The sequence below is a fragment of the Dermacentor andersoni genome, chromosome 11 (assembly GCF_023375885.2).
Source record: "Dermacentor andersoni chromosome 11, qqDerAnde1_hic_scaffold, whole genome shotgun sequence".
NCBI classification, from domain to species: Eukaryota; Metazoa; Arthropoda; class Arachnida; order Ixodida; family Ixodidae; genus Dermacentor; species Dermacentor andersoni.
In genome coordinates, this window is record NC_092824.1 from 18,542,331 (window position 1) to 18,561,670 (window position 19,340).

Below are 19,340 nucleotides of genomic sequence, written 5' to 3' on the forward strand. Positions count from 1 at the left end.
CATCGTAAGCTAATAGCCGTACAAATAATTTGTGCACCATGTTAAGCCTCAGTTACAAAATAATTTGCCATTTACTTAAAAACAATTATTGGGGCAACGCGCGAATAGTAATATGAAACTATATGGCGCGTATAGTGCGTGCTGCACAAATCGAGCAATATTCGCGCTACTTTGAAAATTTATTGCCTAAACAACTGCATGCAGTCGTACTAATAGCACAAAATTTTTTTAAACATTTGTAGAACTTTCACTACTTCGGTCTTTGTGCTTATCAGTTTTAGAACAGCGGTATACAGTTGCCGTGCAAGAACACGTCTAAAAGACCGAAACCAAAGCTAGCAGCGCTGTCGGGATTGTCACATGACTATAACTAAGCTGGAACAAGCCAATCCAAGACTAGCTTGGCTTGCGCGAACTGCAGACGACCGTGCCGTAGCTGGCGCGGCGCATACTGTGGCTGTTGAAGTGTGTTTGCGTTGACTCATCGGAGTTACTGGAAACTAGGAACGCTTTAACTTACTTTTTCAGCCACGGACGTGTGTAGAAAGCGATCCTGACTTCAGTTGTGGCGGCCGAAAAGCGCGGCCGTGGTCACGCACCATGCGTTTGCCGAGCTTGAGCCAGTTGGTGCAGATCTCCGGCTGGACCGGAATCGGACTCGTCTGCACCACTTTCTTATTTAAGAACTACCTGGGTTATAAGATGACCGAGCTGGAGTACTACAAGATCGCCATGTCGACGCTTCGGGGAAATGCAGCTGCCATGAAACTCCTCGGCGAGCCGCTCAAGGAGCACCGCATCGACATCAGCGACACTACCAGCACCTCGACGCGACCGCACCGAGCTCAGATGAAAGTAATCATCCTTTCTTGACTCGAGCGGCGCGACTTGATTGACGTAGAGATTAACTGATCGGCAATGGGTGCTCACTGCGAAAGCGGTCAGAGGTGTCGAAATCCGTCAATTCTCAAAATTCACCGAATTCGAGTTTTGGCGACAGTGAATTCGGCAGAACTGTCGAACTGTGTTTTTAAAACAATGCGGATGAACAAATGCGATATCGTAGCGAAATGTGAGCGAACACAAAGTAGCAGAAAGCGCGCTATCTTCTTCTGCAGTTCTTCGAATACAAACGCTTATCGGTTTTGTAATAGAAGATCACAGATCATCCCCTTTTCGAAACCCTTCGACAGGGACTGAATTCACTGAATTAAGTAAATGCGACAGTCAATTCGACAATGAATTCACAATTTTTGCATTCACAAATTCAGTCACTGTCGAGAAAACGATGCGTACCAGCAAATGTGATCGCGTAGCGACATCTAGAGCGAGAACAAAGTAGCAGAAAGTGTACGATCTGGTTAGAATGCGCACCTTACCGTTTACATTCATAGGTGATCGAGTCACAGCTTCGACCTCTCATATATTCAGCCACCTTTCGACACATTTTGGTAGCGACTGAATCTGAATTCACTGAAATTTATTCATTTTTTATACATACTGCAGCCTCAATGAGGCTATTGCAGGAATGGGATGAACATCAAGCATACAAACATTTATAAACAAGATAGCGTGAATTGTTTCAGTGGTAGTGAACGGATGTTGCCCGCTATTGAATTCCAGGCTTCAATTGTTGATGGGAAAATCCTGTATTTAAAGGAATTAGTGTGGGCAAAAAAGGTTGAGATATTTAGAGCGTGGTGACTCCTCATAGATGAGAATTGATTAACGTGTGAAAGAATTTTAGGCATTCAAGTTTGCGACGCTCTGCAAGAGGAGTGAGACCAAGTGGGGGAAGGGAGTCAGACAGCGAAAAGTTCTCGTCATATCTCCGACAACCAAACGCACTACTTTTTTTTTTTTTTTTTTTGCACCGATTCTAGTTCTTTGACATCACAGTGCCTGTGTGGATACCATAAATACAGCCATATTGGAGGATGGGGCGAATAGAAATTTTATGTGTTAGAAGTTTAGTTTCTTCAGGAGCAAGATGCAGCGTACGATGTAAGTAACCTAGTCTTTTAAGGGTCTTGTTGCGGGTGACATCAATGTGTTTTGACCATGACAAATCGTGTGTTAGTAAGACACCTAAATATTTGAATTCTAACACTGTATTTAAGGTAATATTATTAAAGGTATAGGCAAAGAAGGAAGGGCATGAGCGTAGTGTAAAGGACATGGAGACAGTTTTGGAAAAATTGATATTCATTTGCCATGCTTTGGACCAGCTACAGAAGTCAGCAAAATAATTGTTAAGGGCAATATGATCAGTAGTAAATTTAATGGCATGATATAAAACGCAATCGTGTGCAAAAAGGCGTATTTTAACTGAAGTGTGTAGGGGGAGACCTTTAATATAAAGCAGGAATAAAAGAAGACCCAGTACTGAGCTTTGGGGAACCCCTGATGAAACAGGCATCAAGGGTGAGTTAGTAGAGTTGAAACGTACATATTGTGAGCACTGGGAAAGAAAGTCCGATATCCAACCAACCAAGGATGTATTTTTTAGTATAACGAACAGCTTATGCATAAGTTTAGGGTGTGAGACATTGTTGAAGGCCTTTGTGAAGTCTATAAAAATAGCATCAATCTGGGGGGTCACTTATGTCTAAAGAGCTGCTGATGTCGTGAATGAATACTGTCACTTGTGTTATAGTGCTGAGGCCACGTATAAAACCATGCTGGAAAGTGCATAAAATTTTGTTAGTTTCAAAAGATTCCATAATATGTTTAAAAATAATGTGTCTGAGTAACTTACATGAACGTGCTGTTAAGGAGATCGGCCTATAGTTAGATAACAATTGAATGTTACCCGACTTAAATAAGTGGAGAATTGAAGCAAGTTTCCACGAGGGAGGAAAGGTGGCGGTTGAGAGAGATTTGCTGAATATAATTGTTAGATATCTGCTGCACCAAAGAGAATATCGAATAAGGAAAACAGTCGGGATACCGTCAGGTCCACACAACATCTTGGCGTCTAAGTTTAGGATTAAGTACAGCCTCAGGAGACAGTGATACATCGTTAGTTGGAGGCTATGGTTCAGAAGCAAAAACAGGGATTACAGAGTTATCAGTCATAAAGACAGAATGGAAGTAGGTGTTAAAAAAACAAGCTATTGTCTGCGTATCAGAAACTGCAACATTAATTATTAACACGTCCAAAGATGACCCAGGTGGTAGGCTAGGTTTCCAAAATTTATGGGTATTAGTCTTCATTGATTTCGGCAAGGTTACGTTGTAATAAAATTCTTTTGCAGGAACCATTTTAGAACAAAGTTCCTTTGTAGGGCTATGGAACTGCACGAGTTTGGTTGAGTCGCCAGAGCGTTTCGATTGACGTAATCTGGCTACATGACGTGATAAATGCAAAAGGTCCCTACTCATCCAAGGAATTCCAGTGTTTGTTTTCTTTGTTTTTAAAGGAATGAAAAGGTTTATACACTTACTGACAAGATTTTTGAAGAGACTTGTCGAAGTATTAGTATCACTAGTGGTACTTGTCTTGGGTGCGCTGTTACAACGCTTACCGTGAATCCCAACCAACTGGCCCAACTTGCCGTTCTGATGAAATACACTGCTGTTTCACTTACATTTTTAACAGCACGCTTCTTGAGCAGTGCAACACAAGTTTAGCTGGAACACCAGTGCATTTTCCAAATCATGGGAGCCCATTTCTTGAAACCAGTGTCATTCCCAGAATTCCTTCCAAGTGGATCTGCATTGTTAACTCATTGGCTCCATTTCGTAAATATTAATATGAGTCATGGAGTAATTAGCTTAAACTTGAATCAGCCAATTATGCATGTTGCTCTTTGATGCAAATAAATGTCCATGTATTCCAAGTTGTCCAGATCAAGGAGTATAATATTCTGAGATTCGGTACAACTTATTTTTAAGAATGCCTATTAAAATTAAACATCTCTATATACAGATTGTCACCTGTGAGCTGCCTTTGGTTTCCAATTCCTCTGGATAAGTCAAGTCTTTTCGTTCATGAAAGTGTGGCTCTCCTGCATCCAAGAACAATCCGGCAGCCCAGCTTTTATTTTAATGCATTTTCATTGATTTCTTAATGCATTCACACTCGCCCATGCTTTCACTCAAGGTTCCAGTCCAGGGCTCCAAGCAGCGTGGTGAGCTGTACCTGTGGGCCGAACGGCATGCGCTCGACGTGCCGTGGGAGTTGCTGAGGCTTGAACTTGGCTTGGAAGCACACAAGGACAAGCGCCTGCTGGTCTACTACAACCCAAAATATGCCATGGACTATGTGAAAGACTTCGACGTCGACGTAGTGCCTGCGGTGGCTTTGGACAAGTCCAGTGACCCACATAGCTCGTCCTCAAGTTAACCTGTGTTTTGTGTGGTGGTGTGCTTAGGCTTGTACCGAGTGTTCCTTAACTGCGAGCGCGAGCTATAGACCGCTCTTGCAGCTAAAACGCTCGCCCATTTGGACTGATGTGTCACACATAGGTAGCATTTCATGGTGGGATCAGTTCAGTGCCATATTTGTATGCATTACTTGCATGTTTTGGCCACAAGAAATCTGAAGTATGCATCGTACGTGGTGATGCCACTCAGAAAATGCAGATTTCATTGCAATAAAATGCTGTCTATCTGTCAAAACTATGATGAAAAGTGCTTTTAATCATAGTGGCATTAGACTGCACCACTGTTTTGTTTCAGCAAAATAGTAGACATTTATGAATGGTTTCACCACATATGATGCATACCTCGGATTTATTGTGGACAAAACAGGCAATTCGTGTGAACAAATGTAATATTAAACTGAATCTACCATGAAATGCTGGCTATGTGTAACATATCAGCCCAAGTGAGCCAACAGTTGCGAGTAACACTCAGTATTATTTAAGTTATGTTTACAGAGAGAAAGTAAAAATTTGCTAGGCCAAATACAATATCTATACTTCTACTGCGCAAACAATTTTTCCCTCTGTTCACACACGTTAAAGGCAGCGGTGGTGACCATCAAGGAACTGTTTAACACTACACAGGTGTATACAGTACTTGGTCGCCAAATAAACAGGCTGTTTCTTTTTCATTCTTCCATTTGCCATTCATCTATCTTTGGTGAATCCATATACTTATATAGTGCTGCACTTCACAAGAGCACTTATTGGCAGACCACTGAGCAAAATTGTTGTTGCTGCTCTTTGCTCATCAGTAAAAAAAGGAAAACAGGGTTAGCCTAAATGATTCATCAGGTTTCAAAGCACTGTTTATTTACAAGTACATGATGTACAAAGACGGGTGATACATGAAAAGATAAGATACATTCATCATCATCATCATCATCAGCCTGATTACGCCCACTGCAGGGCAAAGGCCTCTCCCATACTTCTCCAACTGCCCCGGTCATGTACTAATTGTGGCCATGTTGACCCTCCAAACTTCCTAATCTCATCTGCCCACCTAACTTTCTGTCGCCCCCTGCTACGCTTCCCTTCCCTCGGAATCCAGTCCGTAACCCTTAATGACCATCGGTTATCTTCCCTCCTCATTACATGTCCTGCCCATGCCCATTTCTTTTTCTTGATTTCAACTAAGATGTCATTAACGCGCGTTTGTTCCCTCACCCAATCTGCTCTTTTCTTATCCCTTAACGTTACACCTATCATTCTTCTTTCCATAGCTCGTTGCGTCGTCCTCAATTTAAGTAGAACCCTTTTCGTAGGCCTCCAGGTTTCTGCCCCGTACGTGAGTACTGGTAAGACACAGCTGTTTTACACTTTTCTCTTGAGGGATAATGGCAACCTGCTGTTCATGATCTGCGAATGCCTGCCAAACGCACCCCAGCCCATTCTTATTCTTCTGATTATTTCACTCTCATGATCTGGATCAGCAGTCACTACCTGTCCTAAGTAGATGTATTCTCTTACCACTTCCAGTGCCTCGCTACCTATCGTAAACTGCTGTTCCCTTCCGAGACTGTTAAACATTACTTTAGTTTTCTGCAGATTCATTTTTAGTCCCACCCTCCTGCTCTGCCTCTCCAGATCAGTGAGCATGCATTGCAGTTGGTCCCCTGAGTTACTAAGCAAGGCAATATCATCAGCGAAGCGCAAGTTACTAAGGTATTCTCCATTTACTCTTATCCCCAATTCTTCCCAATCCAGGTCTCTGAATACCTCCTGTAAACACGCTGTGAATAGCATTGGAGAGATCGTATCTCCCTGCCTGACGCCTTTCTTTATTGGGATTTTGTTGCTTTCTTTATGGAGGAGTACAGTGGCTGTGGAGCCGCTATAGATATCTTTCAGTATTTTTACATACGGCTCGTCTACACCCCGATTCCGCAATGCCTCCATGACTGCTGAAGTTTCGACTGAATCAAACGCTTTCTCGTAATCAATGAAAGCTATATATAATGGTTGGTTATATTCCGCACATTTCTCTATCACCTGATTGATACATTCACCAAGTTTAAAAATCCCACCTCGCGGCTCGCTTGCATGCTCGATGGCAGGCCTTTGACGGTATTCCACAAGATGGCGGCAATGCAGGAGAAGAGTTCTTGTGTGTTAGAATATGTGAAGTGTTTGTCGGTTACGAGCGTTCAGCGTGCATTCGCACATAAATATGGAAAAGCTGCAACTGGTCACCAGAGCATTTTGCATTGGTTTCGCCAGTTCCGTGATGCTGGTTGTCTGTGTAAAGGGAAAAGCACGGGGTGACCACGTTCCTCAGAGGAAATTGTGGAGCGCGTGAGACAATTTTGTGCGCAGCCCACAAGAAGCAACTGTTCGTGCAAGCCGTGAACTTGTCTGCAGAAGACAGTGTGGAATGTTTTGCGGCGGCGTTTGCATTTCTGAACCTACCGTTTGCAGCTGTTACCACTGCAGACCACTGAGTACCTGACTCGAGATGATTATGTCTGCCCATTGGAGTTTCGTATCCGAATGCAGTTGACTATGGAAGATGATGATGACTTTGCAAGGAAATTGATTTTCAGCGACGAGGCAATTTTCCATCTGTTGGGAAAGGTGAACTGTTACAATGTGAGAGTGTGGGGTACTGAATGCTGCATGTTTGTGTGGAGTTGGAAAGAGATTCGCCAAAAGTGAACGTCTTCTGTGCCATATCCAAGACAAAGATGTGTGGCCCCTTTTTCTTCATCGAGCAGGTGGTGAAAGGTTCCATGTACGTGGATATGTCACTTGTGGTTATTGGCACAACTGACTGCAGACTTCTTGACATTCAACAGGACGGGGCTTCACCTCACTAGAGCACAACTGTCTGCGCCATTCTCAACAGAGAACTGCCACATTGCTGGATGGGTTGCGCTGGGCCAGGTGTTCTTCTCCTGCCATGGTTCCCCAGGTCACCAGATCGCACACCATGTGATTTCTTCCTGTGGGGCTGTGTTAAGGACAAAGTTTATGCACCCCCAATGCCAACAACACTGCAAGAACTGCAGGAATGCATCACTGCTGCTCTGACTTACATTGACAGAAACATGCCAGTGAACGTATGGACGGAACTGGATTACCGTTTGGCTCGGTGTCGGGTGACTAAGAGCACACACAATGAACATTGTCTATGTATCTTTTCATGTATCACCCGTCTTTGTACATTGTATACTTGTAAATAATCAGTGCTGTGAAACCCAATGAATCATTTAGGATAACCCTGTACTTTAATCAAAACACTTTATAACATATTTCAGCAGTGTTTCCAATTTAACTGGTTTACAGACGGGCTTGCCTAGCAAGAGGCATTTATTAACTGTTATAGCCATTATAAAAGATAACCCATTTGATAACCCATGGCTGGGTACGTCATCAGAAATTAACCACTAAAGAAACTTTTCAATAAAGAAATAATAATAATCTATCCACCTGGGCGGTGTCTGAATTTGCAGCTTTTCAGTTGTAAGCCAGGGACTCTAATCACTGTCACGACAGTTCCGTTAACTTCACAAATCCTAAATGCCATTCAACATTGAGAAAAAATAGAACTTGTTCATACCTTTACTTGTGTCCACGAAGAGTAGATTCGTACGCAAAAAGAAAGGAGATTTTATATGCTTAAGATAATTATTATTGTGGTAATTAGTAATTCATTTCACAAACTATCCATGACTGAAACCTCGTTCCTCCGCATCAAAATTTCTGCTATGCACTTTGCACTGAAATCTGAATTTTGAGGTATCAGGCTTAGTGTAGCAACAATGACATGTTGGACATGGTGGGGTTAAACTGATGACGTAGTAGGAAAATGTTACGGCAGCTTGACATGTGCGGTGATGAAGTCAGAGGTGTTACTTTGCACATAAATCGCAGAGAACTAACTTATGCTCTGTCTCAACGGTTCCCTGAAGTGCAGTGAAAGCTATGGGTCATGTCAGCCAACCAGAAATCTGAACCAGCAGGAACGTTCCTTGCTGTATTGCCCACCTCCGATTTCCCTGCATGTAACGATGACTGAATGGAAGCTCTGTGAAAGAATAATACTCCGTTTCACATGTAGCAGGCAACACTATGGAGGAGACTTCTGTCACTACTCCCATTCCTGACCAAAAAGAAAAAGTGAGTAACATACGAAAGAATGATGTAGGTATGCATCACGTAGTTACATGCAACATTCTCATACATTTACATTGCTAAATATGATGTAATCATTACATGGAAAGCGTTGCAGAACTGAACCGACTCACCACTGAACAAAGCTGAGCGACAAGTTTCTGCGACCAGTGATCACAGCACACTTCTTACACTCGCAGCCAAAACATAGCAAGCACAGAGGTGCACAAACAACATGTGGTTTGATGCAACATGGCTTCGACAACTTGCAGTTGTAATTGTATATGAAGTAGTAGTAGTTGTTCCGTAGAAAGTGTCACAGGTTGAAAACAAACGCACTGCAAAATGTGTCGACTGGGACTTGTATGACCACACCACTTGCATAGCGTTGCCAGCCAGGTATGAAACAGTGTATGAGCCTTCCTCCCTTTGCGTTACGTGCAGTTGGCTCTTGTTGCAGATTGGTTGCTCAAGCTGTAGGCTTCGCTGCACTGCACAGAGTTGCAAGCACTGCAGCACTATGCATGACAGTGAAAAAGAATTCAGATTTATTTGTTCGTGCGGCTAGTTACATAAGTGATAAATCACTTTAACTTTAAACTATGCTGTATTAAACCACATAGGTTGAATGAATGCAGAGCAACTTCCACGTCACGAGAGATGCCATGGGGAGGTTCCAGATTAAATTGCTACCATCTGAGAGTTCCCTTAAAAGGACAGCAAAGAAAAACACTTAAGTCTGTAGATACTGATAACATATATTCAAAACTATTTTCGTTAATTTCGCATTAGGAAGTTGATTACTAGAAAAAGAAGAATTGCACTGAAACCATTGACAATAATTGTCAGAGTAAATGAATAGCTGAATGCTTACAGAAAGCTGTTCGCTTTATTAGAGGATGATGCACTTGAAGGTGCATGTTTGTTGCAGCGAGGACATTTATATAGCACATGTTGTTTCATTGCGTAATTCCACAGTGAACGCAGCCGTTAAGTAGCACACCTCTAGCGGTATCGGAGCCCTTTCGCACAGCTGCCACTTTGGAGAGAAGGTGGTGAGAGAAGAGGAGGGCTGTCCTTTCCGAGCACTCCACCACAGCATGTAGACCTTCAGACGGCACTCGTGCAACAGCACATGCTGGTAGGCTTGGCCCCTCCTCCTCCATTCGCTTACACACACAATTCTAGATGATGTTACGAAAGCACGCCTACAACGGAGCCAAGTTCTGCCTTCAGACTGTGGCCCACTGTTAATCCTCACAAGCTCCAAAATATGCCTGGATGTTTATTGTAATTTGAAGAATGATATACTTATTTTACAGTTGCAAATGCCATATCTAGAACTCATAGGTTTTTGAGAACCGTGTTCGCAACGAAGGTTTTGTAATCTGAATATAATTACTGTTGGGCTTAGGCGACGAATGTGCCCCGCAACTCAGTTGCACTACTAGAGTGCATGTGTCTGTAGTGAAAATCCGACCACAATATGCATGAAAGAAAGCTATTTGCTTTGATATAAACGTCCTAGTTCATGAATCAACGTGCTGCCACGAACATATTTTTTTCATATTTCGGCCGTTGTGGTTCAGCACAGGTTTTTGAAACTAGCCGAGTCCACTCTTTGGCTCCTTTGCCATGCTACGATGTCTTTACTGATAGAAAATAACTAGGCCCTGGCAGATGCCATCAGAATTCATGACATCGTGCTGAGCTCATGTGGGGATGTGAAGGCGTCATTGCCACCTAGAGTCCCTTTTTTGTTGTTGTTGTGTTTCTCTTCTGGCTTACTAGAACTTCTGTAACAGTAAAGGTGGCATTTCTGGAATTGTAGAAGCAGAATTAACCAATCCAGATCAAATTATTTTTCTCTTCGGTGCACCTTTAAAGCGGCCCAAACCACTCCTCCAGCTTGGTGAGATAACATAGTCCGTGGGTAGCATATGCTGCTTTCAACATCTCGGCCAAGTGCTGTCGTACGCAGTGCATGGAGCTCGCAAGTGGAGCATGAAGTCACCTTTCTCTCAAACACTGTCTCTTCAAGAGAAGCTTGCTCCTCACTCTCTTCTGGACACATTATTTTGTAATAAAGCAGATTACCATATGCGACTGCTATTGGTAGCTGCGGCCAGCTACGTAGCGTAAGTACTGTAACCTACGTAACGTAGTCCACTGGTTAAGCACACAGTGACTCGCTAAGCACAACCGCATTCAGCTTGTGTTTAGCACATCATAGGCACCAAAATCGGAAGTTGCGGCGTCTACGTTAACATACAAAATGAAATTTCAACCACGATGACATTTAGAAGGCTGTGGCACGCTGCACTCCGCTGTAGCCTTCGCAGTGCAAGGGGCTGAAGAAGGAATGGGAGCACAGCGGAGGCAGTGTTTGATTGCCAATAACTCCGCTTCTGCTCAACGCATTGAAGTACTTTTTGTGGCAAAGTATTTCTGAAATAGCCTATTTTCACTTCAAATGCCTTTCTCCTCTTCGATAAAAAGTGGTTCAGGGCCCCTCTAATTTATGCACTATGCACTATGCTCAAGGAATGAAAGCTAACAGGAGAATTTTAAAGTAGAACACTTCTTATCAGTGACATAGCCAGAAATTTATTTCGGGGGGGCGGTTCCGCCAATACCACTCCTTCCCCTCCTTCAACTCTCTCTCGCTCTGTCTATATATATATATATATATATATGGAGATTGTACACCACGCAAAAGCTCCCCGGACACGAATGTTGCATGAAATTGTGCTATCATCCTTATCCTATTTTTGAATATAATGACACTAAAAAACATTAAAGTTTCATTTACAAATTGATGCATTTAAGTAATGTATGTCAATGACCTAGCTGGCACATGACTTTGAAAAATGAACAGCGCTAAAAATGGGGCCACACGAAAACGACAGTGCACAATTGTGTCTTCCCATTTGTAGGCCAGAGTTGTTGCAGCCCAGGTAACAGTGGAGATCACCGTTGTTTTCCAGCCGGACCTTCTAGTGAGTGGTACGGCCACAGCTACATACGAGGGAGGGCGGCCACTATTCTGCAAGTTTTCTATCACTTGATCGTCCTTTCGGCGTTGTGGGCATCGTGCTTTCGGCGTTGTGGGCATTCTAGATCGTATATGATGCAAGTTTCACTTACTTTTGGTGACCTGCTGCCTGACTTATTTGAAGAGATGCTTGAAAGTAACTTGCGATCATCGTATTGTAGTCATCACGCGACACATATTGTTATATGATCACACTCGGGAACTGATGAGGCAATCCGAAGCAGGGCTGCTTCCCATTTAGAAGCCTTTGTGAAAATTACAGCATCTATATTTCGCAGTAAAATAAGGGCCAGTACCTCTGAGAGCTTTGAAAGTGTCGTGTCTCCTGACATCTGTCTATTCTGAACATTGCTGAGATGTTTAGCTAGGATGGGCTCTCTGCAGCAAGCAGCATCTGTTACCACGTGGTAGGTGAGCCTCAGCTAGGCGACTGGCCACGACTGTATGGTGTCAAGCTATCGGGCAGTGACGAGACACTCTCCCTATGTCCATAATTATCTGCCAACTTCATTCTTGACACCTTTTATGTGCATCCCCCCTCCTCTTATCCATCACTCCACTCCCCTTCTTAACATTTTTTTCCGTTAGTCACTGTCACACTCTTCAACATTCATCAGTTTGTTGAATGGTGCAGTGGCCGCTAACACTCCTGTATTTATGTTTCTGCATGGACTTTGAGGCCATTATCGTACCTGCCCACCCACCTGTTTGTTGTGGCAGTTTCTTAGCTTCCCTGGCCCAGCAGCGCCATCCTTGATATATTTTGCCGTGCGCAAATCAGCATTCTTTTAAAGCGAAGCTTTTCTTTTTTCTCGAAAGTTTGCCAGTGTCGGGGGTTGTTCAGACTGTATATACATGGAAAGAGTGTGGCAGAGAGGAAAGATGCGAGAAACTCGTTTGGACCTTTGCACCGCGTTGAATATGCACAATGCTCTCTGGAGCTTCCTGTGCGTTGATCGCCACATATTAGCCTCTTGACAGCTGTAATTATCCATGATGCCTCGCAAAACCACTGTAGAAGTTGCTGTGCTTGGCTTTCTTCTATACCCAAGTCCAGAGGCAAGCTAGATAGGATGGGAGAGAGGAGGGGGAAAGGAGGCAGAGAATGGGTAGAACCGACGCAGTTGTGAAATGAGTGATTACAAGACTTCACTCACAGTTCGCATACAAAGAGGGGGGAGGGGGAGGGAAAAGGTGACACGAGAAGGCAAGGAAACGCTACTACTAATAGCCACAACAGCAGCTGTGCGTAAACTGGATAAACTTGTTCTAGGTACGGTGACATGCCAACCCCCTCCTCCCCCTTCGAACTTTCTCTTTCATCCATGTTGCTCTTTCGGAGCTCACCTCCTGAAACTTTCTGTTCCATGGAAAAAGTGGGGGGGGGGGGGGGTTCGGGGTTTTGATCCCCCAAACCCTCCCCCTGGCTATGCCAATGCTTCTTATGCATAATTCAATTTGCTGGAGAGCTCGATGTCATGCTGCTATGCATCTGGTCGCAAAATGTGCTTGGAGTAAGATGCAAAATTTGCTCCGATTCCAAATGAGCTAGACATGGTAGAACTGAAAGTGTGTCTAGTATTAGCCCTAATGTGACGCAGTAGAATTGCTAGTTGGACAAAATGGTACATCTTTACAGAAAAGTGAACAATTGGACTGTCATGGAGGCATTTTGCATACAGAAGAATGAGCACATATGCATTAGTAAGCCTTCAGTTGTTCTTGAAGAAAAAGAGGCTATGTATCCTGATTGCCAATAATGTAAATGTTGTATGTCGCATTTCTCTTTTTTTACCTTTCTTTTGACTTCCTTGCTTTTTGTTTTGTTTCCAGCTCGCACGACACAAGCATGATTTCCTCTAACAACGCTTGTTCATGTCATCTTCCACTGTCCCTTGCTGTTTGTGCTTTTCACTTTTCTGTAAAGCTAATTTGATGCATTTTATTCCATGAGCAAAGTACAGAAGCACGGTATGGGAATGTGGCCCTTGCAGTCGGGAATCGAACCCATGACCTCAAGAGTAGAATGCCATAGGCACTGAGCTAATGTGACAAGTGCACAATGAACGTAATAAATGTGAAGCGTTTCTCCGAGGAAGCTCGTTTTCAAAAGTAAGGAAACCTCACAGTAGTTTTACTGCAGGCAGCTCTGTAACCATTGCTGGTCAAAGCTTGTAACTCGGGTGACCTTTCACTACAGCAATTCATGAAGGCATCCTTTTTGCCCTTTTACATTGACGTAAATGCCGTCATGCCACTGTTGTTGCTGGAATTGGCCCCTTGGTGTGGTGAACAATGAAGGAAATTAAATGATTTTTCACAAAATATGGCCCTAGAAAATAAAAAAAATCGCATTGAGAGGAGCTCGAAACCTTGACAATCTTCCATTCTTTTAACGTCACATACCTTTCACAATAAGAATGCCTGATGGTATTACTAGAAAAACAGGAATTGTGATGACATCTTTTAATCTCACTAAATGGGACTAGTTGTTGAGAGGTGTCAGATGTGCCGACCTACTATGATCACCTGTGCTTTTAGGTTTTTAAACATTAGGGGCAGTAAAGAGAGCCACTAAATCAGTTTAGATAGATAAAGCAGTCCTTAAAATGTCTTTTCATTCATTTTGCAGTAACAGGTTGATTACTTAAGAAGAACCGAAGCTCAGTATTATATTGCCTGAATTTGCGCTGAAACCACAATGCTCCTATGTCACTGCTGCCATGGATTTGAAACTATTATCGCGATAAAACTGTGCACAGTGCAACAAGGACGGATAGAGGATGGATAGAGCGAGAGATGTGCACCACAAGCGCCGACTCGCAACTCAGTTGCGAGTCGGTGCCTGTGGTGCACGTCTCTTGCTCTGTTTGTACTTGTTTCTGTGCACCGTTTCCATTTTCCATCTTTAGCCATAAAAAAAAAAAATTAACTGGGTTTGAGCAGATGACACCAAAGTCTATGACGTCACGGTGAGCTAGTTTAGGAACTTCACGGCAATGTTGCCATTCTCGTTTTTCTGTCTTCTCTATCTTACCACGCCTTGATCCTTTCACAGTAAGGGTTGCTTATTTTGGTATTATAGAAGGGTAATTTATTCATACAACTCCTTATTTTTCTCTTTACTGTCTCTTAAAATCTTGCTTTGAATTTCTGCACATGAACATCATTTGCCACAGTGACAGCACTGCGCTTTGGTGAAGACTGATTGCAATGACGAGACCTTTGGCGCCTTGACTGGACCAAAGCATCCCAGGAGAGATCACACCTGTGAAGTCGCTTGCTTGAGGTGGATTCACGAGATGAACCAAGTCGCCGGTCCAGTTCGCAGGCTGATCTTGATGTGTCTCAGCAGCACCAAAATGTGCTATGAACGTTTATCTTACTTCCTTGGCAGCATCATCTTCAGATGACAACACTCTACCACACTTGGCTATACAGCATTGATGAGCTGTGCATGCTATGTCTTGGAAATTGAACCAACACAGCAATACAGTCCATCGTGTTAGTATGCATTTAACTCCATAATGGCTGACACATCGAATCAATAGCAGTGCCGAAATGATCCTCGAGTATTAGGGCCTTAAGATAAAGATATAGTTCATGCTGTTTCCTTTTGCAGGCAGTCCCAAGTTCGACAAGTATAAGTGCTTGCAGGAGTCAATGGTGCCATCTATTGCCTCCACCAGTGACTATGAAACTGCCTTAAGTGCTCAGTTCATCAAAAACCCAAGCAACAGCTCTAAATGAGGCAGGTTCTACAAAAACGACAAAAAGGTTATCTTGGCTGGAAATGAACCAAGTTCATCAAGACATTTAGCTTGAGGGCTTCTATCTAAATACACGGGACCGGACTTGGCAACCACTGTGCCAAATTTGATGGTTTATTGCACTGAAAAGAAGTTAAAGTTTAGTGACTGTTGAAAGCAAACGTTTGATTTCAGCCATTGATTTCTTTAATAAAGATTGTTGAAAATCGGAAAATTTCTAGGGGTGGGCAAATACCGTATTTACCCGCGTATAACCCGCCCCTGCGTATAACCCGCACCCCTAATTTTGAACTCGGCGGAAAAAAAAAAAAAAAAACTCGCGTATAACCCGCACGTTTACCTGAAAAAAAAAATGAGCGCTAGAAAGATGCAACTGAAAGATGCAACTCACACTCAGTGATCATTTCGTTTTCAGAACATTTATTCAAACGACCGCCACCACGTCACTGGTTATCCGATTCTTAATCGTCGCCGCTCTCACTACTGCCATCCGAGGCTTCATCGCCACTCTCAAAGACGTAGTCGTCCTCGGAACCATCCAAACTATTACTGATCGCACATTTTTTAAAGCTTTTGCGCACCAAATCGGCCGGTATCGCTTTCCACGCATCCACGATCCACTGGCACAGCAATGGAATATCAGGCCTTCGCACGCGTCCCGTCGGTGTGAGGGTGTAAATGCCGTCGGCCATCCACTGGGCATACAGCCGCTTCACGTGTGCCTTGAACGGCTTGTTCAGGCACACGTCGAGTGGCTGTAGCATGGACGTCATGCCGCCAGGTATTATGACGAGGTCGGTGCTGGTCTCGGCAAGGCGAGCCTTCACCGCATCAGTGCAGTGGCCTCTGAAGGAATCTAGTACGAGCATCGACCGGCGTGCCAGCAAGGCACCTGGTCTTCGCTCCCGGATTACTCGAAGCCAGTCACCGACTAGGCCACTGTTCATCCACGAATTTTCTTCCGCACGCACAACGATTCCTGGGGGCAGTGGAATGCTAGGTAGCGTCTTGCGTTTGAAAATGACATACGGGCGCAGTTTCGTGCCGTCAGCCAAAGCGCATAGCATGACTGTGCAGCGCAGCTTGGCATTTCCGCCGGTCAGCACGCTGACTGATTTGGAGCCCTTTTTTTCCATGGTCGTGTCCATCGGCATCTCAAAGTACACAGGTGTTTGGTCAGCATTTCCCACCTGAGACAGCAAATAGCTGTGCTCCTTCCGAAGTGCGATCACATATCGTTGAAAGTTCAACAACTTTTCCTCGTAGGCTTCAGGAAGCCGCTGGCACATGGTTGTTCGCCGCCGCATAGAAAATCCATGTCTTCGCATGAAGCGCTGAAGCCATCCACGGCTTGCACGAAACTCACGTGGAATGTTCAATTCCCGGGCCAACTTCAGGGCTTCCATTTGCGCCATCTCAGTCGAAACAGCGTGGCCACGACTTCTCTGCTCCTCAATGAACTTCGCAAGCTGCGTCTCGAGGTGGGGGTACGCGCCAGTCTTCGGACCCCGAAACGCTCGCCTGTCCCGGTTCGTTGCTTCGAGACTCTCTTTTTTCTTCCTCCAGTCGCGAATGCACGACTCGTCGACGTCATGCTGTCTTGCAGCAGCTCTGTTGCCGATTTCTTCGGCAGCGGCTATAATCTTTAGCTTCTCTTTCGCTGTGAAACACTGCCGTCGAGTCGCACTCATGATGCCAAAACAAAGCAGGCAAACAGTGCAAACTGGGGTAAGTACACTAAACAGCGCCTAACGCGAGGCTCAACAATGCTGGCCTTTCGTTGGCCCTTCATAGGCTTGACAAGCGTCGATGACGATGGGGATGGCGGACTACACGGGGAGGCCGCCGCACATTGCGGTGAAGCCGACCCCCCCCCCCCCCCCCCCCCCCTCCCAAGGAAAAAATTCGCAGATAACCCGCACCCCCACTTTTTAAACGCGTTTTTTCACATTTTGGTGCGGGTTATACGCGAATAAATACGGTATGCATACGAATCGAGTATAGCATCCTAACTACACGTATTCATATTTTAAAATAGACTATTCAATATTTTTAAATATTGAAATTAACCAAATAGTTCGCAACAGGTGACTATCAAAGTCTGGTTACTGTTTTCTGTCAGATAAACAAAGTATCACATGTTATCAGAAGTGAGACAACGACAGAAGTTTTTCGAAGCAATGTAGAAACAAAATCAGTGATGCAAGCTTTGTTTTCAATATCACAGTGGAAGCCTACGTGAAAACCTATGACCTTTGCATGTAGCCTCTAATTACGTGTTCCTTGCAGTCTAGTCATGTATCAGTTTAATCTTTAACACTAAAAACAGGAGTGTTTTCTTTGTAACGGGCCCTTTTACATGTTTCGACAGCACACAAGTCCTTCAGCAGCTTTATTTTTCCTTTTCTTTTCATTTATCACATATATTTCTTTTTCAAAACCATTTATTTAGAGTTTTTGGCAAGCTAGTGATGCAGCAGCCATTCAATCTTGGAAAGCTTGTTTGCAACGAATCTTTAAAGATGTTGAGAGGCTATTCGTTCAGTTCTTTTAAAGACAAGTAATGATATTGCATATAAAACTGATTCTTATTGTGCATAGTTTGCAGTCTTGTCTTTTGCTAGCCCATACACGCGTGGTACCTAATAATGCAGAAATAAATATTTCTGCTGTAAATATATGCGTCTGTATTTCACTATTTGATTTGATATTCAATACTTACTAGTTGCATTCGATTTGTATTCAAAAAAGCCTATTTTCGTCTACCTCTGAAAATATCAGGAAATAAAACTATAAAGTTTACAGCTTTTGTAACTCGACTATAAAAAATTATGTTGCAATTCTGTAAACTGCATCTGACAGTACATATAAAGTGGACAAAATTGATGTGCTATACACTGCTCTGAAAAATGCCACTGATTATGCGAGTAGGACTTCCGCAAAACCTTTGTAAACATTGTAACAAGTTCATGTAGCATATAAAGTAATATATCAAATTTGTCAGACCTAGATGGGCTAAAACACGTAGTTTACAGAACTGCAACATTTGTTTTTGATGCAAAATTATGATTTCATAAGTTTCATGCTTCTATTTCTTGAAAGTTTACTGATCTTTGCCAGTTTTTGTAAAAACATTCAGGGTCTAAATAAAAATTCTGCTTCCTACAGTCACTGGAATTTAACTGTATTTAACAAGTACTTGAATAGGTGGCGTTGGCATTTGCCTCATGCTAAAGCTTCCTTACTTCAGACAAGGAAAAGCCTTTTTAGTGCGCAAAATGTTAAAGAAAAAATTCGCTGATGACTACAATGCTCTCTAATGCAAAATTTTAGTGCGGCTATATACGTATTTTCATTTTGTGATTATTGGCTGGCACAGACAATCTTGACTCATGCGGCATGCTGCAAATAGAGCAGAGTGCGCTGCAACTGCCTCGCTAATCTGGAGATCGCGAGAGCCAGCGCATGGGTGACGCACGGGCACGACGGCACAGACAATGCGCACTACTCTGGCGCCATCTCGTAGCCGTCGTTGCCGCACAACGCTTTTCTTCTCACACTTTTGCCATACTATTAGGCATACCCTCCTCCGCTTTCTGCCTCATGGATCCTCTGCACCCTCCTCTCCACTTTCCTTCTCGTGTATTTCATACCCCACTGCGATCCGCATTCTATTTCATCTTTTGCTGTGCTCGTTCGCTTGGCTACGCCGACACTTGCTGCAGGAACAGGCGCTTACATGATGTGCTCTAAAAAAAAAGAAGGCAATAGGACAGAGCGCACAACTGCGCCAATTCAGTTAAAGTTAAAGCTTCAGCTAAGGCTGCCATGCTATTGTCCTAAATTTTGACCAAAGATGGCCAAATATTTTTACTACGAAATTCCTCGAAAAAACTTTTGACAATAAGCTGCAGGGGTTAAACGGTTGACTGATGAAGGCCAGTGAAGTGTATGAGCGAGGCATCAACACACAGA

The 19,340-nt window shown here is 43.5% G+C and overlaps 1 protein-coding gene and 1 long non-coding RNA gene across 2 annotated transcripts; both read left to right on the forward strand.

Annotated features, from left to right (window-relative positions):
- Positions 1-393: 393 nt before the first annotated feature.
- Positions 394-5,059, forward strand: LOC126517995 (uncharacterized). The gene is made up of 2 exons (XM_050167837.2): positions 394-855; positions 4,106-5,059. The coding sequence occupies exons 1-2, from the start codon at positions 601-603 to the stop codon at positions 4,346-4,348; spliced, it is 498 nt and encodes a 165-aa protein (XP_050023794.1). The 5' UTR covers positions 394-600; the 3' UTR covers positions 4,349-5,059.
- Positions 5,060-5,688: 629 nt separating this feature from the next.
- On the forward strand, positions 5,689-7,851 carry LOC140214137 (uncharacterized). The gene is made up of 2 exons (XR_011891084.1): positions 5,689-7,001; positions 7,223-7,851. It is a non-coding gene; the product is annotated as an uncharacterized lncRNA (long non-coding RNA).
- The last annotated feature ends 11,489 nt before the right edge of the window (positions 7,852-19,340 follow it).

Bases quoted from the DNA above. Each gene is read 5' to 3' on its own strand.
- LOC126517995 (XM_050167837.2), top strand. From the start codon at position 601: ATGCGTTTGCCGAGCTTGAGCCAGTTGGTGCAGATCTCCGGCTGGACC. The intron at 856-4,105 runs GTAATCATCCTT...CTTTCACTCAAG, and splicing joins CGCACCGAGCTCAGATGAAA to GTTCCAGTCCAGGGCTCCAA.